This window comes from Leptosomus discolor, chromosome 8 (assembly GCF_034619465.1).
Source record: "Leptosomus discolor isolate bLepDis1 chromosome 8, bLepDis1.hap2, whole genome shotgun sequence".
NCBI classification, from domain to species: Eukaryota; Metazoa; Chordata; class Aves; order Leptosomiformes; family Leptosomidae; genus Leptosomus; species Leptosomus discolor.
This window is the reverse complement of record NC_141398.1, coordinates 36,615,679-36,630,918: the sequence shown is the minus strand read 5'-3', so window position 1 is coordinate 36,630,918 and position 15,240 is coordinate 36,615,679. Positions and strand designations below refer to the sequence as shown.

Genomic DNA, 15,240 nt, shown 5'->3' with positions numbered 1-15,240 from the left:
ATCAGATGCACTGAAGAAAACAAGGAGAACAAAGCTAATCAAATACTACCACCTTTCTTCCTCTCTGTTATTGCTTCTCCCAAGATTGACCACATTTGTGGTTAAATGCAGGGAGTCAAACTTCCTATAAGCAGTGTCGTTACAGTTCCAGATTTCCACTGTGGTTCAGCTGTACATAGCTCTGGAAAGGCATACTGGCATATGCTCAAACCGCCACCTTCACTAGTTAAGGTGAAAAAAATTCCATATTGTTGCTGTAAAAGGTTCTTACCCAAATCACCTCAATGGCCTGCCTTCTTGGAGTTCTTAATACCAAACTTAAAGAAAAAAAAAAAAAAAGAAAAAAATCACTCTGTTGAAATCGGTCATCTGGATACAAAAATCTTAGTGAAAAGACTGATGCGGTTTCACCGTGCCAGGGCAGATAAGGGCAGCTAGTTAAAACCGGAGGAGAAGCCCGGCTCCCCAGGATCCCCAGCACACACGTTGTTCCACTGCTCCCAGAGAAGGACTCCTGCTAAGCCCTCACAAGCCCCAAGGCTATATATATATATGTGTATGTCCTGTCTCTTTTGTCTGAGCAATCACAAGCCTTCATCAGTTCTTGCATAATTTGGAGCTCACATCACTGAGATGGATAGTCCAATCACAGACATAGCCAAGACGCCAGATGCATTTGGCTGAGCTGGCGGCAGGACTAGCAGCTTGTCCCCTCAGAAAGCAAGTCTGAAGACAACACAATCTCCACAAATGCACAGGTACTACAAGCTTCTGCTGGTAACTGTAGCTCCTCACTACAGGAGACGCTCCTAAGTTTGTCTTTAAAAAAGGATCAGCTTGTTGCAAAAGGGACAGAGTGAAGCATGCTGGGTTTTGGACCCTTTTTCTGAAGGGAAAAATCAGATCAGGATACCAAAACCATGTTATGGTAGTCAAAGTAGGCCTAAGAAATTCAGAGTTTCAACTCTGCCTGTGAAAGCATTAGGAAGCTAAGTGAAAGCTAAAGTTTCTCCACTCTATGTAGTTACACACAAGAACAAGAAAGCAACTAGTCATGGCCCTGATCAATATTACTATCCAAAAACTTTCAGTCTGTGCATCTGCATGCCATGCCTGTAAAACAGGTGGACCTGTAGTGACATGTGTATAAAGATCTCCCCCATGTAAGCGTGCCACTGCATCAGTCCTGATCTGCACGCCCACCTCAGTTCAGACCAACACATCTACTAAGTTACATTCCACATTTTTCCTCAGAGAACATCAGATCCTGTGTTCCTTTCCACGCTCTTAATTCAAGATACTTTTAATTCAAGGTTCTAGCTGGGGAGATCCCTGCACCTGCTCCATACTGGGGCTCATGCCCACTCAGTCATGGAGGGGCACTCAAACACAAGTCAGAGCAACAAAGAGGAAAAAAAGCATCATCTCTGTCATTCTAGGAGAGGTGAAATACTTGCAGAAGGTGTTCAGTATTACTCTGCAGCAGAAGGAATGAAGGCAGGCTGTCCCTGTTTTCTAGGCATGCCACACTTGCATGACCAGGGAAAGAGCCAGGGCTGCCCTGGTGGGTGAGTACGACATTTGCCAGGATCTTCATGCCATACCTCTTGTGTCATTGCACTATAATGCAAAGTTTGAGAAGTTTAAAACTGTTCCAGATCAGTTGGGGTTTTTTCCATTTCAACAAGGCATTGTCATCAAACAAGCCAATAGGCAAGCTCAAGTATCTGATATTTTTAGCTAGATACACTATAGCATCTCACAGATGCCTAGAGTTTTCTCCCTGCAAGGTCTTAAGAAGATTCCTCCCTTCTCAGCCGCCAGTCAAGCACAGTTTGGAGGCTGCCCTCCACACGCTGAAGCAACTGAGCTCTTCAAACAGCTGGGAAAGCCACACTTCTCCACTTCAAATGAAGTACTAGCAACAGATATAACGCCTGTCTGGTACTACTGGTGCTGCTTCCTGCCCCCTTGGAGGAAGTAGGGAAATGTGTTCAAAATGGCACTGAGGCCTTCAAAAGAGCTAAAGGTTAGTCAAGAAAACAAAAACCAGACAAATCTGAAGGAGAAAGTAAAAAGGGTGACATTCTGATCATTCCTTACTGAACACAGAATGATACACTAACACCTGATTCACTTTGAGGCAGAAACACCCAATTTTGGCCTTAGAGAGTCCATCTTAGTCTCTGCATTGCAAATGAGAACAATTACATTTTTGCTTGCTCTGACTTAATTGCTAAATTGATTATACTCCAGGACTGGGAAAGAGGGAGAAAGGGAGATAGTAATCACCCTTATAAAATTCTTTAAGGTGAAAAAAGTGAACACATCATATTTTTCCTAGCAACCCTCCTTCCTAATTCTGAAGCAAATAAATCACATGAAGGATAGTAACCTGAACACATGGCTTTCTCTAAATAAGGGAAATTTTCCTGCCTACAAGTGTGGTTTTCTTCTCTCTCTTTTTTTTTTTTTTTCTTAATTTAATTAAATACATCAGTGTCTGGAATCCCCTTCACAGTAAAGTGGGTTTCTGCACATACAACACCCCCCACACCCCCACCCCCCAAAAAAAAACCACCACAAAACTTTGTAAGTATTAACTTACTTCTGTCCATAGAAGGCTGAGCCTAAGCTTAATATCTAGTCAATTTAGCAAGCAACCTGTTGACTATTGTTGCATTCACTTCCCCCACATTCAGCAAAAGCATGATGTTACCACGGCAAGAAAAGGGAAGGACTTCAGCACCCCAAGGCCAGCAGCAACAAGGACAGCATCTTTAGAGAACAGGTCACAAGCAAACAATGTTAAAGGCCTCCAAATGATCCTGTACCCTTCTTTACCACTTTTCTCAAACACCTACAAAGTACATGGCTCCAAGTACAGCAACTCATGGGATGTGGTTTTATTTTGCCATTTCCTTCTCTGTGCGCAAGACACCCCATGATGCATGGTCTGGACTTTGAACGCTCCCCAGTCTTTCTGCAGAGCAGCTGAAGCAGAGGACCCACTAGGAGAGACACTGCTAACCCCGAGATCTGGAAGAGCCTTCCTGCAAGGGCCTCGCAGGCTCTCGGTTGTGAGGAGGTTCTTGCGAGGGCCCCGAGAAGAGGGAAATACCCCGCAAAGCTCCTCACCCCCCTGCCTGCAATCCAAGGCAGCAGCTGGTGACAGCGCGCAGGAGACAATCACAGAGGAGTTTGCCAACAGGAACGAAAGGGTAGCGAGGATGCCAAAAGGCAATGGCCTGCATTTTTCTTAAGTAATAAATAAAAACAAGCAACAAAAATGTGACTAGCAAGCAAAGTCAGAAAGGAAATTGAAGATATTTCATAGAAAGAAGTGTCAACCAAAGTCATACTAAAAGCTACCTGAATTTTTCTCTAGCATACGCAATTTCCCAGGTTCATTTATGTCATCTTCGTGGTGTCAATTTTCAAGAAAACAATTCTCAGCTCAGCACGACAGAACAGTAATACTAACAGGCATGCAGAACATCAGCATGTTATAAATAAACTGCTAATTTGAGGTGGGAAAAATCATCAAGGCAGCTCTTATGATTAAGATCCAGAGAAAGAAAATGAGCAACTTGCTTATGATTTCAGGACACTGTCTTTTACAAAACAAGCTTTTTCTAACCCTCAGTTCCTGAGGCCGGGGAAAGAAACCCAGTGAAATACCCACTGTCAAGACAAAGCAGACAGTGAAAATACCATTATAATTTTTAAAGGCCTCCCTGCCCCCACCTCAAGTAGTAAGCTGTCTTTTCTACTGTCTCAAGAGGTTTGTGCTTAAAAAGTGTACTACAGCAGAGTTGTGAAGTTTGGGCTTCCTCTCACCCGACTTGGAGTTTTACATAACTCCCAAGAGACTTTTTTAGGCTACAGATACCACAAAGCCAAAAAAGAAAAAAGGAGAATGAGGTGCAGAAGTATTATACAGCAATTTGGATCTGGGTTACTTGGAGCCACTCGATAAAAGCCTTACCATGAAAAGTAAAATTTTATTCTGCTGAGCCGACAGCCAGGATATTCGTGCTTGCGATAGCCCCGATCACCACCCTCCGTCTGCCCCGCACGGCGTTCCCTTCTCACCCCGTCCCTGGTCTGTGAGGACAGATAACGCCCCACCGCAGCATGGCTGCCACCTCAGGTATTATTTCTGTACCACTCCAGCATTGTCGCTCTTTACCAGCATGCCACTTACTAAGCATTATTATAAAAATTTCTGTGAATATCTATGTTCACCATGAGTGGGGATAATGGCCTCATTGCAATAGCCTTGATAAAAGCTTCAACAAGACAGCTTTCAGATATCACCACACAAAAGCCTTCTGTGAGAGCTGTAACCAACATCAATTCCCTCTATGCGAAGACATTAGACAAAGTGTGAACTCGCTTACTGTACGGGGACAAAAAAACGACTGTCAGTGTGGGGACCAATGCTGTCTGAAAACAACGCTGGCAAAGCAAAATAACACCAACATATATACATGGTAATTGCCACTTAATTCCAGAGTTCGCAGCACAAGAAAACAAGTACTGAAGGCACTATGAGGTTACTAGCATCACTCAAGACATTATAATTCCATGTAACCCCATTTCTAGCAACTCTGGATGAAAAAACAACTTTAAAACCAGCAGATGTTAAAAAAGCCCAAGCAGAGGGTGAAGGAAAGCCGAGTTTCCATCACAGAAGCAGTCAGAGAACACAGCAAACCCTTCAGACCTGCTCCTTAAGGCATGCATTTTCCAGTACACAGTAGACAACCTGATACATGCAAACCACCATTCCGCCTACAGTACAAGACAAAATCTTTTCTGCACATCATGCTATATTTTCACATACTTATCTACTTACACAGCGGTCGCACACAAAAACCCAGAAGACTACTGTCAACATAGTACCAATACGAATGCCAGGCCAAAAGGTTACTTTTTTACCTCCAGACCTGAAATTTGCCAGATTACACCTCTTAAATGGGAATCTAGGGAGAAAGGACACAAGCAAGTCTACATGCCAGTTTGTTTCTGGACAACATGCAAGGCAAATTTGAAAGCTGTTTTATAGAAAGCATAGTACACTCGCTCTACGGAGAAGTGTTTGACTCTAAAATTACATCTGTACTTTAAGATGTGTAAAAATCATGAAATCCTACAGTGCAGATTCAGTAGTTTGCAGAAAAAAATATATGTGTTACTGCCCTCCAATTTTAATAATATTTTGTAACTAACGGGTAGAATCATAGAATCAAAATTAAGAGAAAGTCATATTTACAGAGAATGAGGAGAGTGGATCAAGAAGCCTGACACGATACATAAGAATTTGACTCTTGCACTGCATGGTGACAGCCACTATCGAGATCCAAACCAGGGACTTTTAATGTCACGTTAATTAATAAGGAAGGAAGTTTGCCAATGAGTTTCTCCTCCCACCCTGCTTTCTAGCAGTAAGTTATGCAATATGCAACAACCTTTGAACCAACAGCTGTACAACCAAAAAAAAAACCACACAAAAAAATCCCAACAGAATAGTATTGCAAAGAGAGTCTTTCAAGAAGTTCATTAATGAAAATTACTCCTAGAATCTATGCATACATTAACCAACACACACATACCACAACTTGGAGCAGGAATGCTGGAGCTGAAGCAGCCAAGGCTAAGCAGACTCCTCTTGTTACCTAGTTTCCCAGTACAATTTATTTTTTCCAGAAATAGTTGTTTAGATATTTTCTATAAGTTTCCACACATCTTTGCAAAAGAACTAGTGGCTCGCAATGTCTATGTGATAAGAATATAAAATCCTGTTGTAAAGATATAGAAAGGAAAGCCAAAAGAATAGCAGTCTCTGCTTTTAGCAGTGGCTTGTTCATATAAAGCTCAAGATACCAAGGACCCAACATCTGCAGTAGTGCAACTGATCACAGGAAGCACCCGATATCTTCCTGAAAAGCAGCTCCTAGATCCTTGAAGCAGGGAAATGCCATCAGCCTTAGCTAGTGGTCACTTCTGGGCCTAGATGCAGCTGCATACAAGTTGGGTGAAATCTTGAAAGTGGATGCAATTAAGTCTCCTATTCAAACAAAGTCACAAAACAGGACACAGGTTTTACTTCTACAAGTCAGCTACTGACATCCCCGTGGAATGAGAGCCATACTTGCCCCCTAACTCAGCACAGTCACAGAAAGGATGCCTGGCCGATTTGGAAAAGGCAATCTTCAATGTTCCATCTTTCCTTCCTAGCGTGGTCCTAGGCAAAAGACCTTTGGCAGAAAAGCCCAAAAGCTGCAGAGTGTGCACGTGCAGCTCTGACAGAGTTCGCGTGTTGGTTTTCACACTGTGACAGGTCAACAACTGCTCACATTCACGTGAAAGACACAACACATACCATTAACCTTAGGCAAGTTCAGTTTGCCAACAATTACCAACAAGGTGTATTTGTATATGCATAAAGGGAAGGCTAAAATGCAAGAAGGAGCATGCTCCTACCACACAGCGGAGGCCATTTTGAGTATGCTCCAGCTTCATCAACACCTAGTCAAACTCTTGTCTTCTCCCTTTACAGGGCTTGCAGACGGAAATATTTACCACAGCTCACGTTGAGCCCACAAGGCATTAAGAATTGCACGAACGCCATGAGATCAGCAAATAGCAGCACCATCCAAGCAGACAGCATAGTACTTCAAGAGACACCCATGCCAGGCATAGCACTTCCCAGCGTGCTTTTGGACCAACTTACTTGAGGAAAACAGAAGTGAAATAGTTCTCTTTTAAAGATGTGATAAATTGGGCAATTTTGCCAAGTCTGTCTTCAAACAGAACTGAAATCTAAACAATTGAGTCCAAATACTTCCCAGCAGCACCCCCAGCACTGCAGCAGCCCCATCCCGGGGGGACCGGCAGCCTCTCTCCCACCACACACCACTGCCCTGGGCACATGCAAGAGGTTTCTCCTCCCCATAGCAGCAAACTCAATCCTCCTCTTGTGCAGGAAGTGATTAACTCTGCCAGCCAAAACAAAAGCCTGAAGTCCAACTTAGTCATTTGTAAGGATGAGAGCTGCCACCATATATACACAATCGGTGCTGCCAGCTGTAAATGAGATTATTTGCAGAGACTGTAAAACCTGGAGATTTAGTTACACTAAGAAGAGCATTCCATCTGCTGAAGCCTCGCTCTGGGCAGGGCTGGATCTATCTTACCACCATCAGTGCAAGAAGCCCATCCGAACTGAAGTCACCACCTCCAATCCATCCTTAGCGGGCAGCTCCTCTACAAGCCACTCTCACCAGCACCAGGACCAATACTGCCACCAGAGCCATGGCCATCAGCCCACCACACACTTTCAGAACTGAAGCCTGAAGGTTTGAAAGCTGTCATTCTTGAAGCCACTAAGAAAAGCTCACATCTTCATCTCTCACCTAATCCCCCTCTCAGTGCTTCATACAGGAGGGGTGGGCTAGAGTCTCCTCCCACAGCCACATCAGACCTACTGGCCTGTGTAGGACAGGGGCTCCAAACAGCAACAGTGCTACTTTTTTTTCCTTTTTGCAACCTACGCTTTGTAATGAGCCGTTCCCAGAGTAGTCCGCCACACTCATCCCCTCTGCTCCACACCTCTGCTTTCCCACCCAGGGCCAGGTTAAGACCTTGTTAAGCAAGCTGGCTCTGAAAGGGTCCCTGGCTCCTGCTAGGCCTGCAAAGTGGGTCTACCATGTCTTCAAAACGCCTTTCAAAGCTGACATTCCCCAAAAGCTTCAGAAGTAAAACTCACAACTAACAGACGTGTTTGTTTTCACATCTATGTTGTTCTTTCATAGAAGGACACCTTCATTTTAATGCTAGTGGCTTTCATTTGAGGAGAAATTAAATGACCTAGCACTCTTCAGCTTGGAGAAGACAGCTGAGGAGACAGAAGATAATGTATCATAAACTGCGTAGAGAAGCATATATGAGAAAATCATTTCCCTGTACCACAAGATCTACAGTCACCCAGTAACACCATAGACAGCAAATTCAAAATGAAAACAAAAAAAAGAAAATGGTAGAAACAAAATTTTTTCTTCTTCCATACAAGGTAACAAAAACATAAGGTCAGAACTATGACTAGATTCAAATAGGGATTAGACGAAAGCCACAGGCCATTGGTAGCTACAAAATTCATTGTAACCCCTGACCAAGGAAGTGCTCTCTTGAAGCAAGAAGGGCTGTCCTATGCAAGCCCTCTTCTTGTGTTCCTTCCTCAAACGTTTGCCACAGTCATAGTCAGAGGAGTAGTGGGAGAACCTTTCATCTTGCAAAATACAGCTGCTCCTAAGTTTAAAGATTATTTTTTTAAATGCTTGCACATACTTACAAACGAGCACGCTGTAAAAATTAACAGAGCAGCACCAGCATACCTGGGATAAAATGAGGGAAAAGAAAATGCCTTTAATTGCTCAGTCAGTTGAAGCAGCCTCTACAGAAGAATAAACTGGCTGTAAAGTGACCCACATCCAGCCTTTGGCAAGCAGGCTGGTGGCACAAGGGAGACGCCTTCATGGTTAGAACAGGCAAGACCAACTTCTGAAAACTGAGGCTTGGTGAGCCAATTTAACACCTCAACACCACTGTACAGGAAAGCTCCTGTCTCCTTCCTTCAGGGCCATGTATGCCCAATACCTACCACATGCCAGACCTGATGCTCATCAGACCCAGCTAATTCATCTCATTAAGGCAGCAGAAAACCAACCCACCAGAGTAGCTGGATGCTCCTCAAGCACAGAGGTGGAGGAATAGCACTGCCTGGCAAAGGGGCAGAGCAAAGGAGATGTTACAGAGGAGACAGTGAGGGAGAAGCAAGCCTACTCCTTCCAGCAACAGTAAAGCCTTTGAATGGCTCAGCTGCTCATGGAAATCTGCCAGATGTCTGTATCATCACGGGGCTACCCTTCGGTAGTTCTGGTGCAGATGGAGCCACACCAGCATAGCTGGACTCCATGAGAGGACAGTGAAGCCATCATCAGCAAGCTACAGGCTATTCCTGTATGGTTTTATTAGGATGCCTGCTTTAGGATGGATGCTTGTTGGCACAGTTAGGGCAACCAGGATTTATATCCCTTTGAACTCTCCTCAGACAGCTGTGCCAAAGGACCATGTGGTACCTCCTTGGGCTCAGAAGCAGTCTGTTGCCAGAGTTGAATTTAACGCCCTTAAATGCTATTCTGAAAGCAAAGGCCCCAGACTCATGCTAGCATTCAGTCCTCGTAACACAAAGTATCAGTCAAAGAAGTACAAAAATGGGTCTGGATATGAAACCACCTGTGTCCTCACAGACAAACCTTTTTATCCCTGCAAAATAAATAAAAGCTCTTAGCTGACCACCCACTTCCTTTATGCAACTTATAGGTTCTTCTCCCATGCCTTAAACCCTTGTTCAGTATTCACAGCCTATTTGGCCTGCTCCTTCATCTGACACCTAGAAGGACTGTGTGTTACCCCATTTTTCTGCCTTTCCAGCTGTGACTTGCTGAGAGGGAGGGAGGAAGAGGTGCTTTCTAAACCACCAGAATAATGAGAGAGGTGCTAAGTATTCAGTTTGGAAATGTAAATCCTCCCGCCCCCTTCTGAAGTATGTCGAACCAGCCTCTCCACAGCTCATGTCATCTAAAGGCCACAGGAGTTCTCTAAAGATATTCTTGTTAAGAGGATTTAGCCCCTTTTAAAAAGGACTTAACATGTGGGTGGTGTCTCCATTGAAGCATTTTCTCATGGCTAAGAAAATGGCCCTCTTCTTAAAGGCTTATCTTTATAACCCAAAGACAGTAAGATATTCTCCACTATTTGAATTAGAAACATTTTGAGCAGCTTGCTTCTATAGCAGCCCAATTTTTAAGCACTGGGGATTTGCAAATGGTAGTGACTTTCTCACACCAAGCAAGAAGGCAACACCAGTGAGAATAATGCTTTTGGGGTACCTCATCAAACATTAATTTCTCCCATGTTTTCATGAGGAGCCGAATTGATTCGCAAGCTCACTGCTACCACAACAGCATGGTGTCACTACCCCCCTGCCCTCTCCCTGGCCACCACCTTCCCTTGATGGTCCCTGGCACTTACCAGACCTTCTATTAGCTGGTTCAACCTGCCTGCCAGCAGAAAACCTTTCTGTATTTCTTTTGCTCAGGGTTCATTTTCCATCCTGGGAAGCCTGTGATTCCAGAAGGGAAGAAGGGAAGCAGCACCAGCCCCCAGCAGGGTGCAGGGGAGGACACAGGACTGCCTACCCCTTGTAGCAGCACTGACCCCATCTCCAGAGGCTCAGGCCTTCCCCCAGGAGCGCAAGCTGATGGTTGCTTTGCAAGGGTTAATTCTTCATTACCGCTGGTGTTTAAGCCATGGCAGGGGTTCAGATCCGCCTGGTAACACTTTCTAAGAACTCCACAGGGAATAGTGAAAAAGCTCCTCAAGTTGAAAGCACGGCCAGCCTGGGTCACAGCCTCCCTGAGCACGAAAGCCTGGCTAGCCACCCTTGGCCTGGAACCACCGCCCCAGGCAGTGACACGGCAACGAACAGGTTTTGGACAGTACAGAGACACCTGCTCAGGAGATGAGGAGTGTGCAAACTCTCATCAGTCTGGGGCTGGAGCTGCCTGTTGATACGGACTAGGCCACTTCGCAAGGCTTTTCCAACATGGCTACCCTCATCCAACCTGTCCTGGTTTGAGCGTGACACAACCACAGATAAACTAACAAATTCCTGGGGGGAAAGCGGCTTAATTCAGCAAAAGAAACTTTTTCATTTGCTGGTATAGTCAAACACCTCCCCGAACAGCCTAAACTATACCACCATGCTGACTCTTTTCTAGTCGTACCATAGTTTAGATTTGGAAGTGATGGTGGGTTGCCAGTGCAGTTACATCTGCAGAGCTAGAGTATTTTCACAACCCTAACCAGTCTAGGTGTGCTGGCCCAATTTTAGACTTATCCCTATAGCTTTTTAGCAGGACCTTGTTTTCAGCTGGGGGTCTTGGACTCCATGCGCTACTTGCAACTCAACTGATCAAGTGCTAAATTTATATTGGTGCTACTTGCCTGAACTCACTACTGCAACTACCCAATATTTTCTCGCTCCTCTCTCTCCAGTCTCTGGTATCCATTTCTCAAAAATGCTCAGCTAGGAACCAACTGGGACAATAACCTCGCCTCCCACTCCCAGAAAAGTTTTTGTGGAAAACTTGGGAGACCAAGAACTGTGAAATGGCTGGATCATCTCCCCACTAAGCGGTTTGCAGAGGAGAAAGACAAGGCACTTCAGCCTTACTTCCCAAAAGACGGGCCTACAGCAGCCTGGCACGGCTCCAAGAGGTGCACTCACGTGAGCAGGGCTGTAGGGGCCAAGCAAGGTGCGCAGCCCTTTCCCAGCACATGCCATGGATGGCTTGTCGCCCTGGGAGGGTGCCAGCCAGAACCCATCGATACCATCGGCCTTACCACTCTCTCCCTCCCCATCCCACATCTCTCCCCAAAGTAAACATAGGGGCTGAGGGTATATGACAAAACTTGCTTACAACTTGCGTGGGGACTTTCTGGCAGGTGAAGCCCAAAATTGCCTCCCCGCTTCCAAATCTTTAAGGGGGAAAGAGGCCTTCCTAGGCTTTTAGGGACAGCAGTTCCTCCCACGAGAGAGGTGAATGTCATACCAAAAAAGAAACCAACACTAAATTCATATCTAAAGGTCTTGCAGCACCCGTTAAGGAGTAATTTTAGGAGTCCCCTATGACACCAACATTCCTCCCACAAAGCCAAAAAAACCCTGTAAAATTAGAGTCCCAGAATCACCCTGAAACATATGCTCCTCTTTGTATTTGCTTCCCACTACCTTCTAGGAATCAAACCTTTGGGTTTGATTTACAAATATTTACAAAGCAGCTTGAGCCAGCCTGCTCGACACATGAAGACCAGGAGCACCAAAAAAAAAAACCAAACAAACAAAAAACCCCCCAATTATTTTTTACAGCAAAGATGCTTATTTAAAAAAATAAATAAAAAATAAGCTTTGGATGACAAACCTTGAAACTTCCATCACTACCTCAGCAACCAACACCTGCAAAAACCCCCGCGAAAGGCAGCTCCCACCATCGTCCGGTCTCCCAGCTGCAAACGCTGCTCCCGAGCTCTTGCAAAAGTATTTCGGATTTACAGCAGCAGCCGGTACCTGGACCAGCACCGCCTGGAGTGGGGGGGTGGGGGTGGGGTGTTAAAACCCCTTTTGCCCGGGCAGGGGCGCACCGGGGCGGGACGGGAAGAGGCGAGAGGGAGGGCGTTTTAGCGATCCCACGCCGTCGGGCGGGGGTCGTGGACGCCCGGGGGGGGGGGGTGGGGGGGGGGGGGGTGGGGGCCCACCCCCGACGTCCACGACCCCCGCCCGGCGAAGATGCCCGGCGCCCTCCCCCTCTCCCCAACTCGGCGGGACCCACGAGGTCCAAGCGCGCACCCGAAAACAGCGAGGACAAAGAAAACCCCACGAGTGCGGGGGGGTCGTAATTTTTTTTTTGAAGGGGGGGTGTGTCGGGAATTCTAAGGGGGGTCGAATATTTTCAAGGAGGAGGTGGGGGGTCGGTGCGCGCCGCCGCCCCACGAGTCACTGACCTGCTGCAGGGGCATTTCCGAGAGCGGCAGAGGCCGGGGGGCAGCCGGCCGGCGGTCGGGCTGTCCCAGGCCAGAGGGAGGAGGAGGAGGAGGAGGAGGAAGCGGCGTCCCCCTCCCCGCCCGCCCCGGCTCCCAGTCACAGCCGCGGCCTCCGCGCACGTGTGCCAGACGTCACCGGCGGCTCCGGGGGTGAAGCGGAGACACCGGCGGGGCACGGCCCGGCCCGGCCCGGCCCCCCCCCTGCCCCGGAGGAAAGCGGGGCCCTTCCCCGCCGCCGGCTTCTCGCTCTTCGCACCCGTGCGGCGGGACGTGGCGTGGGATTTTTTTTTTTTTCTTCCCCCCACCCCTTTTTTTTTTTTTTTTCCTCTTTTTTTCGTTTTAAATAAGACCCGGCAGCGGGGGTGGGAGGGAGGCAGGAAAGTTTATTGCAACAAAGCGCTGCCTCCGCCTTTCCTACCCTCTCCCTCCCGCCTCCCCCGGGCCCGGACGGCGGCGGGGAGAGGGCCTGCCTTGGCGCTGGTTCCCCCCTCCGTCCCCTTCACCCTCCCGCGGGGACGGGGGAAAAAAAAATTACCGGGGGGCGGCCTCCGCCTCCGCCGAGAGCGGGCTGCAGCAGCGCCGTCCTGCCAGCGGGTCCGTGGGGGGTGCAGTACAGCGAGCTGCCAGCGGGCTGGCCCCCATCCGCCGCCGGGGCAAAGGCACCGGGAGCCTGCGAAGCGGCGGCGGCGGCGGAGGAGACAACACAGGGCGCCCCCACCGCCGCGCCGGTGCTGCGGATCTGGATGAAGGTGCCGGCGGCAAAGCGGGTCGGGAAGCCGGCGGGGGCTGCTCTGGAGTCCGTGGACGGTGCGGACGGCGGCGCTGCCGGGGCCGGCGGCTGGAGTCCCCTTCTCATCCTTCCCTCCGGGTCTGTCCCCGCAGCCGCGTCTCCTCCTCCTCCCCCCGTCTCTCCCCCCCCCCCCCCCCCCCCGGCCTTCCCAGCTCCTTTCCTCCTCGATGCCGAGGCCCCGCGCAAAATACTGGGGGCTGCGGATGCCGGGGGGGGCCCGGCTGCAGGATGCGGGGCGCTGGGGGGGGGACGGAGGCGGCGGGGCGTGCAGATGCGGCGGATGGAGCGGGGCCGCTCCCGCTGTGTGGGGCCGGCTGGAAAATGGCTCCAGGAAGCGGCGGCTGCTGACAATGAATGAAGGGAAAGGAGACGGGTTACGCGCCAAGGGCCTCCCGCGAAACTCGGATTTCCCGCCCTCTTTTCAAACGAAATTTGCATGGCCCCGCCCCCGTGGCGCGCCCAGCCCGCCTCGCAGCCTCATTGGCTCCCGCCGCCTTCTCCTCCATCCAACGGGGGCGCCACCTCCCCGCCCCTCTCCCTTCCCACTGGCCCCACACACACCGACGCGGCCGCGATTTGCATGCCGCCTGCCGATTGGCTGCGGGGGCTAGGCTAGGGGATTCCCCCACCGAGGAGCCGGGATCCCGGTTCGCCGGCTCCCTGACAGTGACAGCTGCGGCGGCGCCTGCCGCAACGTGCCCGCCGGAGGGGCCGCCCCGCCCCGCCCCTTGGCCCCGCCCGTTCCCCGTCCCACTGGGCCGGGTTCCCGCCCGGCACCGCCACTGCTCGGCAGGGGTCACCTGAGTTCTCGCCCCTGCTTTTCCTCGGAAAGTCACCAGCCTGTGCGGGGCAGTGTTTGGGGAGCCGGTTCAAGGCGTCCCGGCGCGGGATTTCACGCTCCGGTAGCTGGAGAAGCGCTTTCCGTGGTCTTCATTCGCCTGCGCTCGTAATTCCTCAAACCAGCCTGTCTGAGGCGGTTCATTTATTTTTTCTCCACCAAAACACTCCCTTCCCTTACGATCTGTATTGCCTCCAAGAAGTAAAACAGTGGAGCTACGTCCACTGGCTGTTTTCACTTTCTGGGAGCATCTTCACTTAGCAAATACCTCCTCTACATTTAAGATCCCCCATAACATATCAAATCCCCCTCCACCCTGCTCAGCACCCATCAGCCTTGCCCAATTTGCCCACGTTCCATTTCCCCTCCCTCCCACCCCACCAGTGCTCCTAACAGAGGTGCTGCAGACCGCGCACCCAGGCTGATGCTGCTGAACCGGGCAGGTGAAGCCCCTTTCCCTCCGTAACCTTCCCCATTTCTATCGCTAGCAGGGACACAAACAAGTTGCTCCGTCAAGTCTGCAACCCTGCCTGTAGTTCCCCCTGGTCTGACCCCAGCTCAAACAGAGCAGATGCCTATGGTGCTGTTGCATGTAAAATGAGAGTATCTTCCATTCCGGGCATGTTTTCCATTAAAGGAGGAAATCCTGCTCCACTGGGCACTGGACAGGCCTCGATTAAGCCACCGCGTACAATTTTGGGCACTGCACATTATGGAAGATAGAGCCTGGAGAGAATTCAGAGGAAAACAAGAACAATAAAACATGGTCAGGAAAATGTGTCCTACTGCAAAGGTTGGCTTTTGTCTTGTTGGGGTGAAAAGTAGGGGAAGAGGTCATGGCAGTGGTGATCTGACACACAAAAGGTCGCAAAGAGACTGCTCTTCCTCTGTAGGGAAGGTAATATGGACTTTTTAAGCAATATTAGATTTAAGCTAGATAATT

At 48.9% G+C, this 15,240-nt stretch overlaps 1 protein-coding gene across 1 annotated transcript in view; it reads right to left on the bottom strand.

The window, feature by feature from the left end:
• Positions 1-13,525, bottom strand: part of E2F3 (E2F transcription factor 3) — a 41,115-nt gene extending 27,590 nt beyond the window's left edge. Inside the window, exon 1 of the mRNA XM_086469238.1 lies at positions 13,205-13,525. Within this exon, the coding sequence (XP_086325364.1) occupies positions 13,205-13,525 (321 nt within the window). The remainder of the gene's footprint in view (positions 1-13,204) is intronic.
• Positions 13,526-15,240: the final 1,715 nt, after the last annotated feature.